The following is a 12,489-nucleotide window of genomic DNA, read 5'->3' as shown; positions in this document are numbered from 1 at the left end:
TATTACCTACCCCATACAGAACAAACACTCTCTTTACCACCCAACCCTTCTCAAGTTTTTTTTTTGATAAGTAATAATCTTTATTGAATATGAAGAAACTAGGCAATGCCCAAGTACACAGGGAGTATACAAAGTGAGACACCTAGTTACATTCTCAAGTTTTACAAGAAGTACTAGGGCTTTGCCTTCTCTTATGAATAAAGCTTCTTGATTACCTATAAAAAAAAGCTAAGTTCTGTTTGGTTGTCAAAAACTCGGCACATGCTTTGTTTGTTCTATCACTATGTATTTTTTTCAGGCATGATATTTGTTGGATTTTGCTCCATTTTACTGAAGTGTTAGTTTTGGAAATAATTTTATCTCAATTCTAGGTGTGTTGGTGTCGTCTGGGTGACATGGATGAAGCTCAGCTTTGTGTCTTACAAATGGATTCTTTAACTATCTACAACACATCAGGTGAGCAGGCCAGGATTTTTTCAGTAGTAATTTAGTTACTTGATAATACTTTTTTTTTGTGTTCCTTATGACGTGGCTTTCCTGCAATGAGATGAAAAAAGTAATCTAAATGTTACTAGCACTCTTGGCACTTCAGCATCCACAAGACAGGAATCTTGTAAATCCTGATTGGAATGACGAATCTTTTTTTTTTTTTTTTTGATAGGTAAAAGTAAGTTTTATTAATGAAAAAGGCATAGCCTGAGTACACTAGAGGTATACAAAGATCATGCCAGGTTACAACTAAGAACTAGTGAGAGTTACAAGCAAAGTATGGAGATCATCTGTGTTACAAATAATGGCCGAAGCCCAGGAAAGCAGGGTACAGTAGAAAAAACGTTTTAGTTCAGCCATAGAGTGTTCCATATCTTCAAAGCACCTCTTGTTCCTCTCCAACCAAACACACCACATAATGCAGTGAGGTATCATTTTCCACACAGTAGCGATTTGAACATTTCCCCGGATACCTTTCCAACAGCACATAAGATCCCGGACACTTCTAGGCATGACCCATGCCATCCCTACCCTCCTAAAAACTTCATCCCATAGGCATTGGGCCACTTTACAGTGTAATAGGAGATGATCAACTGATTCCCCATCACACTTACACATAAAACACCAATCTGAAATATAGAACCCACGTTTTCTCAAATTATCCGAGGTAAGAATCCGCCCAATAGATGCTGTCCACACAAAGAAGGCAGTTTTGGAAGGTACCTTGCACTTCCAAATAGCTTTCCAAGGATAGCTATGACCATGGTGTAGGCCCACAAGAGCCGAATAGAAGGACCGCACCGAGAATTTTTTATTTCCACTTGGATTCCACAACATCCTGTCCCTCCCCTCATTTCCAAGAGATATAGCATATAGAGAGTCAAAAAAACCAAACAACATGTCCAGTTCCCAATCTTGAGCCGCTCTTGAAAAATTCACATTCCAATGAACAGCACCATTAGAGCGTATCAATAATTCAGCCACAACAGCCTCTTTATCACATGCAATTTGGTAAAGCATAGGAAAAGCCTGCTTAAGAGCCATGTCCCCGCACCAAACATCATGCCAAAATAAAACATTGTTGCCGCTGCCAATTATAACTCTGAAAAAATGAGAAAATCTGTCCCAACCAGCTCTTATGTTTTTCCACAATCCCACTCCATGTGCACCCCTGACTTCGTTAGAACACCAACCCCCCCGAAGACTCCCATACTTAGACTCTATCACTTCTCTCCACAAGCCCTCTCCTTCACTATGATACCTCCACAACCATTTTCCCAATAAAGCTTTGTTGAAAACCCTTACATTACGCACCCCCAAACCTCCCCATTGAATTGGAGAACAAACTTTATCCCAACCCACAAGATGGAATGACGAATCTTGTTGCTTTGGAATCTCAAATTAAAATTTGAAATGTTTTTTTGGAATGATTAAAAAAGGACATATCAATCCAGATTGGGATGACAAATCAATCCAAATTGGGATCATGATTGTTTGGCCAGCATACTTGTTAGAACCAATCAAATGGTGGGTTGTGTTCTATTTCTTTTTAATGCTGATGTGGGAGGACTAGAGTCAGCACCTGAAAGTTCTTACTTACTTGTCCTGTGTATGCTAGAAAGGAGAAAATCTGGTTCTACCATGCAATATCCGGGACCCATAATGTGTAATTCTTTCAAGTTGTTTTTTTTCCTCCTAAAGCACCTTGTTCATTTCATGTTATGTGTTGAAGCTGAGTTCTTGCTTTGTTTAATAGGTGAGGTAGTATCTATTCCTCTCCCACGTACCATCACATCAATATGGTCTCTGCCATTTGGTTTATTATTTCAGCAGGCAGCTGAAGTGTATTCACCAGCACATATTCCTTTTTCATCTTCAAGTCCTCCCTTATTGGGTGCACGTGACATACCCCGTCATAGGAGAGAAATTGGTCATAGTCCACAACATAATTTTGGATTTTTGAGTGCATGTGATAACTTTTTTAATGGAGACACAAGTTTGATGTGCTCACATCTAATTCTAAAGGATCCGCTGGAAGAACTGCAGGTATGTTGTTTTAACCCTCTTACTAATAATTTTCTTGAATTTCTTTCTCGGCCTTTTATTTTCTTTGCCTCAGACGTGCTTGGTTCATAACTTCTTCCCGGAGACTTGTTTTTGCTGATGAACTTTTAGTATTTCCTGTTCTTTGTTTCTTGTTGATAAGTGAATTTTGTTTATTGAAATTTTCAGCTGACTTATATAGAAGAGAGAGGAAAATTGAACACAATGAAGGAATTTGATGAAAGAACAATATGGACTAGTGATCAGATTCCTCTGATGGCATCATACAATAAAGGTTTTTATACCTTAATAAATTTTAGATTGGCCCCTCCCTGTCATGCCTAAAAACAAACTCTTAATCATATTTCGCATTCGTCAATTCTTATATGGTCATTTTTTATGCAGGAAAGATGCAACACTCTGTGTGGGTTGCAGAAGCAGTTAATCCCAACCTTGAAGTGGCAAATGTTAGTATAACTAATGCAGTTCCTGCTGATGTATTGCCAAAACAGTTCTCTTTCCGTAGAATATGGCAGGGTAAGGGTGCCCAGGCAGCTGCTTGTAAGGTATCAATGCACTTACTGATTGTTGTTGTGTTTTGAATGAAACTTTGATTAGGGAATAAATTAACGATAATATTCTTCCATCTTTTCTCTCTTAGTTTCAGTTTTTTTTTACCTCTTTTCTCTCTTAGTTAATTATATAACCATAAAGCATTATGAAAATGCATGAACATCGAAATATTTTTTCTCATTAATGGCTCAAAACTCTACTAAGGTTCCAAAATTATCTCATTGTGATCTTATCTGATCGATCTTGATAAACTGCAATTTTCTTTTTAAGCATTTGATAATAACATCTTCATATTAACATCCTGTCTGCGTTTTGCTTTTGACTTTTTTCTGTTCTTTAATGTTTCAGGTTTTTCTGGCAACTGATAATGATGCAACTCCTGTAATTTGCTTTCTTCACCAAGAGCAAAAAAAATTGTTGGCTGTAAGGCTACAAAGTGTTGAAATAAATAATGAGATTCTCTTTGACATAAAACCTGACATGAGCTGGAGCATACCTGCTGTTGCTGCTGAACCTGTAATTGTTACACGCCCAAGGTAGATTTGAATTTTTTTTATCTGTTTTTGGGCATTAATATTGATATCTTTTTTATTTTGATAAGTAAATAAGAAGTGGAGAAATATAAGATTTAATATTGATATCTTTTAATATAATATTGCGGACCTGACTTTCTTTGCCCCATCTCTTCTACCATATTCGTTTTTTCTTTCAGAGTTAAAGTGGGATTGCTACCGTATTCAGACATCTTTGTTTTGACTCCAGAAAATGGCCTTCTTCTTTATGTAAGCTATATGCATCTGCCAATAACTTGGCTTATATCAGTTCTGTTAATCTTCTTTTATATTCTTTTTTTTTTTTGATAGATAAAAGATATTTTATTGATCCACATAAAAAGGCAAAGCCCGAGTACACAGGATTCTTTTATATTCTTTTTCAGTGTCTAATTGATTTTTATTGATAATTGTGTTTAATTGATTTTTTATTGCTGCATATGTCATGATATTTCCACGCTGTCTTCTTTAATATCACATATTGCAAGTGCCGTGCCTTTGAAATGAAATAAAGTCATGTTTGAGTATTTGTGAAGACGCTTTGTGTTTAGTACCAATGCTATTAATACATATGATTGCACATGCCAAATCTCAAGTAGAGTTTCTGTTCCTTATACCGATAAAGTGTTTATGGTGTTGGATAGGCAAGATGCTCTTGTATATGTCCTGTATGCTTAGTCCTTTGTCTATTTTCATGATCAATAAAATTTTGTCCGATAAAAAAAGTGTTTATATTGGAGTATCTTTTAGGCAGTTTACTTTTTACACTAAAATGATATCTAATTCATTAATGCTAATTATTTTTTTGTCTTTGAGAATTATGGAATTACTTATCATATTCTAAATACAATTAACAAGGTGTGAAGCCCAATGGGAAGTTTGGCTACTTTCTTCCCTTGATGTACCTAGTATCGTAATGCATATATATGATTTTGATTGAATTTGTCCTAGGCAAGTGCTCACTGGCAAAAAGGAATTCACGTGCCTATCTAAGATGACTGTTCTGAAAGTTTTCCGTTGATCTTCAGTGGAGCCATGTTTTATCCCATACATAATGATATTAATGTTCTTGTTTACTTTTCTATACAATTGAACGCCTGCCCTGTAAAAAATCTTATTGCATCTTGTCCAGTAGGCAAATGGCTTAGTTTCCAATGATTTCTAGACTTGCTTCTAGTCTTCTCATTTTAGAGAAATAGAGGAACATCGGTTTAACAATGAGTACTGCCTTGATGAACATCGGTTTTACTTTTCATCACTAGTTAAACAACAAAACAGAGCATGGGTTACTCGAATAAGTCATTCTTTGAAGCTAAGATTTTGAGTTAATGAAGAAGGTATCAATGTTATGTATATCGGAAAAGTTGTATCGTTGGATAGAGCTAGTGTGGCTTGGTCATTGTTGGGGGTGGCAGAAGCCCTGTTTCTGGTGGAGGAGTTGAAGGAATTCGTGGAAGAAATTGGGCAAAGTTATAGCTAGTAGGCTGATAATAAGGTTGGAAGAGATTATTTCCAAATCTCAAAATGCTTTTATTAGGGGTAGGTTTGCCAATGAATGCCTAGTCAATAGAGCTAGATCAAGAGAGCCGGGTGGACTATGCAACATGAATTTTGAAAATTCATATGATCATGTTAACTAAGAGTTTTTGCCATACACATTGTGGACGTGTGCTATGGGGTGAAGTTGTGCAAGTGGGTATCTAGTTGTGTTTATGGCCAAGTCCATTTGACAAGCTGTTTTTGGGTCATGTCTCAAGGGGTGGTGGACCTTTCCATGTGTGGTTGGTTTGCTGAGCAACATGGTGTCACTTTGTGAAAAATGATTCTGATTTGCTTAATGTGGTGCATTTTGAGGGAAAGGAATGAGTGAAGCTTTGGGATGTTTGAGGAGACAGTGGAAGAGCTAAAGGATTACTCTTTTAGATCTGTTATCATTGGATGGCAGCAAACTCATTTTCTTCCAGCTTTAGTTTTCAGGATGTTCTTGCTCTCTATACTATTCTAGTGAGGTGCATGTTATGTATACTTCCTGTGTACTTGGCAGTGCCTTTTTGCTCATTAATAAAATTATTTTACTTGATTACTCGTTATAGATAAAACTTAAATTTATCTTATAAATGAAAGTTCATTCAACAAGCTTTTTTAATGTCTTTTCCCTTTTCCTTTACAGGACACAAAGTAGTTGCTAAAGTTGGGTGTGTTTCTTGAGATGTAGAATTGACATATATTTTATATTTGCAGTCAGGAAAGCAATGCCTTTGTAGGTATGTGTTACCATCTTGTTTGAGCAAAACCCGAGTTTCACACAATTTGGATTTTCCTGAAACATCATTTGCGTCACATGACTTAAAGATCGTAGGATTGGTCGATGCTGTTGAGGGACGTATCAATGTAATAGTAAATAATGGACAGGTATGCTTATTTATATATTAGGCTTTGTCATCTTAAGTGACCTGCTCTGCAAATTTTCTTGATAATCAAATTACCTGATTTTATTATGGTATTTGGGTCAATGTTTCTATCTGTTTATTCTATCAAAAAATGTTTCTCTCCGTTTAAGTTGCTTGCTTTGATAGACCTTGCTATGGCCTTGACAATTTTTATCTGTTTGATTCTTTGTCCAGATGTTTCGATGTGCATTTCGAAGAAGCCCTTCATCTTTGTTGTCAGATGACTGCATTACAGCAATGGCTGAGGGGCTCAGTTCAGATTTCTATGGTCATTTTCTTGGTCTTCTTTGGAAAGATGGTGACTCTGCCTATTTATCAGATGCTGATTCTAGTGTTAATTCAGAATGGGACTCTTTTAGTAGCATTATTATGAAAATGTGTAAAAGCTCGAGTGGCGTTTCTCAAGATTTTTCAAATTCGGTGTCACCCTCATCGTGGGAGTTTCTTATTAACAGCAAATTTCACAAGAACTACAAGCTTAACTCTTTTACTGGAATTTCTTCTGGAATATCACTCGATGTGTTGGGATTTTCCACTAGGTCAAATTCAGATGATGCACAAAGTTTGCAAAAACCAATTTATTCTGAGCTATTGATGGAGTGTTTGGATTCTCTGCATGCAGTATATGAGAGTCTAAAACTGGATATTCTTCGCAAAAGGTTTGCCTTTTCTTCTTTTGTAGATTCTTCTTGTTTTATAGGGTTAGGGTCTGTAATACTCCTGAGTATATACTTCTTGCAAGGTGAATGACTAACAGTAACCTTCTAAGTCGTGATAATCACTAGCACAGAAAATGTGCAGCTTTTTAATAGCTGAAATTGCTTTGATCCTTGTCTAACATAAACACCAAGCATAGCTTTAGGACTATGGATAAGCACCGAGGTTCACTTAACATTCAACTCAATTTTCTGATGGATTACATTAGCCAAAAGGACTCCTTAGTACTTCTAGCATTGATTATCGGCATTTTGGGCTGACCTCTCTTACATGTGATTTCTTAGCTTGAATAGATTGCAGCAATGATTTTTGGTACATCAGTTCTCAACTTTCTTTTTTAATTATCTTTTCAAATAATGGTTCAATAATTTAGTTGTTGCTTATAGGGACTTGGAGCTTCTGGCAGTTCTACTATGCAATATTTCTAATTTCTTGGGTGAGGAAAGCTATTTAGATCATTATCATCGTGATTTTCCTGGTCTTTCCAATAAAGTTGGGATGTGTATGACCTCCTTTTCCTGGAAAACTGCTCCAAGTTTATTTAGATGGCTCGAGAACTGTTTGCGACATGGAAGTAGTTCTGTTAATATGGATGATCTTCCACCATCAGTTTGTAAAGATGGCAGTTCTGTTGTGAGTTGGGCCCGAAAGATAGTCTCTTTTTATAGCTTATTATCTGGTGCTGAACAGATTGGGAGAAAGCTTTCCTCTGGTGTTTACTGTAACATTGCCATGGGATCACATTGCACAAATGAGGAGCTTACAGTTTTGGCGATGGTTGGGGAAAATTTTGGACTGCAACAGCTGGACTCACTGCCTTCTGGTGTTTCTCTTCCTCTGCGACATGTGAGTTGGGCCACAGTAATGTCTTTTATGTGTATAAAGTCCGAATGCAGAATATCTAAGCTCTCTTAATTTTTTTTGTGGTACGATTTAGAAATGGTAAAGGGAAGGTGATTGTTGTAAAAAATTGAAGGTCCTTGTAGGTTTAACTTATTGTGATGACAGCTTTCTGCCAGACATAATTCTGATCGTGAGTTTTTGATAATTGCCTGTTCTATCCCATTGACACACATATTATGGCTGATAACAATATGGGACGCTCTTACAATTATATTCTTTTATCTGGAAAAAGTGTAGTTTACTGTTTATTGTTGCATGGGTGAGACGGTCGTTGGCTTTGTAGCCATCATTGATTTCCTAATATTTAGTATAATTCTTGTTTTTGCACTAATCAGGCATTGGATACATGCCGGGAATCGCCTCCCTCCGACTGGCCTGCAGCTGCATATGTGCTTCTTGGTCGAGAAGATTTAGCTTTGTCTTGTTTGGCGTGCTCGTGCAAATCTAGGGAACTTGGGACCCAAACCCATGTGAACTTGATCTCTATGTCTACACCTTACATGCTGCATTTGCATCCAGTAACAATTCCTTCTGCAGTTTCTGATACAATTGGGTTGGAAAGCACCAAATTGGAGGATACAGATTCTGTAGATGGATCTATGACGGATGGTATGGAGCATATATTCAACTCTAGCACACAGCTGCGTTATGGTCGTGATTTGCGATTGAATGAGGTCAGTCCTTTACCTTTACATTGAACTGGTTATGTTAAGATGTTTCTAACCAATGCCACATGCACCTACAAATTAAGAGAGGAATTTGCGAGTAAAGTACACTTTTCTTTTCCTCAGTACATCAGTTATTAATATGCAATTGTTTAATAAGGTGTTTGTATGTGTTATTGAGCCTGTTACATAGCCCTTCAACCTTCATGATCTTGTTTGATTTTTCTTGCCATTATCGTGAATCTCCTTGGAAGACTGTTAACCTACCTCACACTTCAATATAATTTTGTTTTAACTGCATTTTTTCTATAGCTACAGTTGCAATATAATTTATTCTTTTACTGCTATTGTACTAAAGGGAGGGAATGTTCATGAGTTTTTGTCTTCTTTTTGGCTTTCTAGAATGTAATTAGGTGTATAATTTTGTATACTTCCTGTGTACATGGGCTTTGCCTAATTTCATTCGTTTCAATAAAGTTTCTTATCAAAAGGATCTAATTTATTCTTTTAATAAAATCTTTGATTACTTTTTAAAAAAATGTTTAAAAGAAAATTTTAAATTCAGTTCTATTGTCTATGTTTAATGGCTCCTTTAAGTTCAACTAGGTTCGACGGCTTTTGGGCTCTGCAAGACCTGTGGCAATTCAAACATCTAGTAATCCTAGTGCCTCTGATCAGGACCTCCAACAGGTACACTTTATTTGTCATCTTTGATTTTCTCTTATTCACTTGTGCTGGTGGCTGAGAGGTCGGTGCCTGTGTTCTGGCTCTTGGGGGTGTTCCCTTTCTCCATCATACAATCTGACTTGGTTCAGAAGCTGTCATCTCTGGAGAAAGAGTCTTGTTTTATGGCTGTTATCTGGGAATCAATAGAAAACACTTCTTCTTTGTTTTTTTTTTTTTGGTTTTTTGCTTTATTTACTTCAGATTTCATGCTGGAAAGTGTCTAATATTGCTACGATTAAGAATTATATAGCACCGGATGAACTTTTAAGCATAAATGTATACAAACCTTCATAATCTGATAAGAATCTTCTCGACATGGCATTGTAAAGAAGGTGCTGCAATTTGGAATCTGTCTTGCCATCATCTACTTTTCCAATGCCTCACAACATCAGAGTTCCTTGCCTGGACAAGTTAATAGCTAGATTAATGCTTGGATGATGCATGGTTAAATTCATAAAATTAAATATTGGTTCTGCCAGTATTCTTCATATCTTCTACCTGTAGACGTCATTGTTATTCTGATGCTCAATTAGATGATGCATGGTTAAATTCATAAAATTAAATATTGGTTCTGCCAGTATTCTTCATATCTTCTACCTGTAGACTTTATTGTTATTCTGATGCTCGTAATTGAACATCACTTGTGCTTACTTGAAATTTCAAACTAATCACTCATGGTAAATCATAACTATTTTTGGGTTGATCGGCTTTTTAGTTTTTCAATTTTTTTTTTTGACAAATGTGTGTGTGTGGATCCAAAATCGATGAATAGAAGAGCTTCATGGGCTTCTTTATGGGACACTTGATGGCTCATTGCACTTGTGTCCACAAATTGATTTTCCAAACTATTGGTAAGTCTTTGGAACATTGGGATATAGGGGGGACATGATATGCAATATTGCTTGAGAATTTGAGACATGAGTATAGACTCTAGGAGCATTATGGTGTATTCCTAATTGCTTTTCTAGCGTGGGCTTTCTAATTCTTGAAAGGATTATAAGGCTTTATGGTGTTATTAATGAAGTTTAGTGGTTGTATGAACTTTAACAAGAGGCCCACATAATGTTCTTGAAAATATTTGCTCTTTGATGGAATCAAAACCAAACTAACTTGCAGATTTAACCTACATGAGTTGGGGAACCAGAGTGTTGCAGAACTTTTAAATAGTTGAATGTGGTTCTTTCTGCACGTACATGAATTCTATATCGGCTTAAATGATTGGAAAATATTTGTAATTTTTGTATATCATGGGGATTCTGGTGTTGATATGCTTTTGTTTCTCTTGCTTAATGGACATAATGGTTTTCAAAGCACATTTCCTTGCTCTGTTGCTTTTGTTCTTCTGTTTTTAAAGGCTCAACTATGGAACCTTGCTCAAAGAACCACTGCTCTTCCTATTGGTCGTGGTGCATTTACTCTTGCGACCATATATACTCTGTTGACAGAGGTACTCCTATATTAGCCCCCCCCTCTCTCTCTCTCTCTCTCTCTGAGGAAGCTCTTCATAATTCTTTTTTTAGATATGCGCATTGTTTCAGTTTATTTTACATATAAATATATATTCCTGATGGATTGTCTTGAAATTTTTTGTAGGCCTTTACAGTTCCAAAGCTTGTTTTAGCAGGTCGGTTGCCTGCCCAACAAAATGCAACTGTATGTTCATATTGAGTTCTTCTCTTACTGATTAAATGGACATGAACATGCAAACCAATGGATTGTCCTCAGGTCTAAGATCTTTAACACCTAGATTGCTAACTTGGATGAATCGTGAGTTTTCCTGATGAGGGTATATAGAATTTAGTGAATTTGTTTAGTCAGTAGAAATGGTTAACTCCAGTGTAAGCCATCCATTGGCATGCTCATGTATTTTTCTTTGGACTATCGACTTTTTGCATATTTCCCTTATATTATTGTCAAAAGTTTTAATTAAAGAAAAGAAAGAATATCAAAAGTTTTAACCTTCATATATCTTAGATGTTTTTATTTGGTTGGTTGCTAGGTCAATCTAGACCCGAATTTACGGAATATACAAGAAATAAAATCTTGGCCTGAGTTTCACAATGCTGTTGCTGCTGGACTAAGGCTGGCGCCCCTTCAGGTTTATATTTATTTTGTTGACATCATATAGCACGTGGAGTCTTTTCATGCTAATCTATGCACATTTGGAGGTGTTTGTTAATTAGTTCATGTAAAACTCTTGTAGTTGGTTGTTTTAGTCCATGTAACTTTTACTTTGCAATGGTTAAATATATTTTCACTGTGGCACACAAAATTATTGGGATTTCTTATGTGGTCTGTATATAGAAGTTTATGTAATGTGTGTAGTAATTTCATTTGCAGGGGAAAATGTCAAGAACTTGGATAATATATAACAGACCTGAGGAACCAAATGCTGTTCATGCCGGGCTGCTTCTTGCATTAGGATTACATGGATACTTGCATGTTTTGAATATTACTGACATATACCAGTATTATAATCAGGTGCCGTTTCCATGATCTTTCTCACTTTAATGTCTTTAGTTTTCTTGCCCCTTTAGGTCCTTGTTTTCAAAGGTTAATTGTTTGTTTTATTTTGTTACTATTGAGTTATGTGTCATACTGTTTCAGGTTTCATATATATATATATATATATATATATTTGGATAAAAGCATACTATATTATAACAGACATTACAACTGGACCTGAAACATATATTACAAGCCACCTACAACATTAATAGCTCCCCAGTACACAACTGTGAATGACATGGTCTAGTCCCTGTTGCAAACCTCTACAGATCCATAGTCTGAGAGATAGCACAACTCTGTCCAGAGGATACACTCTATGGACAAAAGTTCAAGAGACAATGTATTTTTGGTTTTTTATTTTGTAAAACAAAAGACAGTATATAACTTAAATAAAGCGATAACATAGTGGGAAAATCGGAATCGGAATGACAGATCTGCAGCTGAACAAAAGTCTTCCCGTGCCTCTGTAGTGGCATGTGTGGGCTACTCGCTGGTGGTTTGGAGGTGAGGTGAGGCCAATTTGAAAGATCGGGAGGTGGGGAATCTACTGGTATGGTGCGTGTTCCAGGCGGAGTTGTTGGGGTGCGGCGGCGTATGAAGCCCATTCGCGGGAATTAGTTGTGCGTGAGGGCGACATGCTGACATTTTTGGAGTGGTTCCGCATTGTCCCAATAGATCGGCGGCTGAAAAGTGGCGTGGTGGGGCGCGTGTTGACTGATGGTGGCCGGAGTGCAATAGATCTGAGAAAACCGAACCGGTGGAGGGGGGAGGAAAAAAAACTACCATGAAAGCATAGGCACACCTAGTTAACGAAAAGGAAAAGAGAATGAGAAGGAAATGGAGAGGAGAGTGGAGCTGTGGCTC

At 36.8% G+C, this 12,489-nt stretch overlaps 1 protein-coding gene across 2 annotated transcripts in view; it reads left to right on the top strand.

Moving 5' to 3' along the window:
* LOC122292171 (anaphase-promoting complex subunit 1) overlaps positions 1 to 12,489 on the top strand; it is a 35,883-nt gene that overhangs the window by 2,638 nt on the left and 20,756 nt on the right. For both annotated transcript variants that reach the window (XM_043100406.1, XM_043100412.1), the window contains exons 3-17: positions 372 to 456; positions 2,246 to 2,535; positions 2,722 to 2,827; positions 2,938 to 3,098; positions 3,454 to 3,641; positions 3,818 to 3,887; positions 5,898 to 6,068; positions 6,281 to 6,765; positions 7,210 to 7,669; positions 8,062 to 8,400; positions 8,998 to 9,081; positions 10,472 to 10,564; positions 10,711 to 10,770; positions 11,117 to 11,215; positions 11,458 to 11,598. In XM_043100406.1, coding sequence (XP_042956340.1) covers positions 372 to 456; positions 2,246 to 2,535; positions 2,722 to 2,827; positions 2,938 to 3,098; positions 3,454 to 3,641; positions 3,818 to 3,887; positions 5,898 to 6,068; positions 6,281 to 6,765; positions 7,210 to 7,669; positions 8,062 to 8,400; positions 8,998 to 9,081; positions 10,472 to 10,564; positions 10,711 to 10,770; positions 11,117 to 11,215; positions 11,458 to 11,598 — 2,832 coding nt within the window. The remainder of the gene's footprint in view (positions 1 to 371; positions 457 to 2,245; positions 2,536 to 2,721; positions 2,828 to 2,937; positions 3,099 to 3,453; positions 3,642 to 3,817; positions 3,888 to 5,897; positions 6,069 to 6,280; positions 6,766 to 7,209; positions 7,670 to 8,061; positions 8,401 to 8,997; positions 9,082 to 10,471; positions 10,565 to 10,710; positions 10,771 to 11,116; positions 11,216 to 11,457; positions 11,599 to 12,489) is intronic.

This window comes from Carya illinoinensis, chromosome 1 (genome assembly GCF_018687715.1).
Source record: "Carya illinoinensis cultivar Pawnee chromosome 1, C.illinoinensisPawnee_v1, whole genome shotgun sequence".
Lineage (NCBI taxonomy): Eukaryota > Viridiplantae > Streptophyta > Magnoliopsida > Fagales > Juglandaceae > Carya > Carya illinoinensis.
Note: the sequence above shows the minus strand (reverse complement) of the source record. Positions and strands in the feature narration are given on the sequence as shown.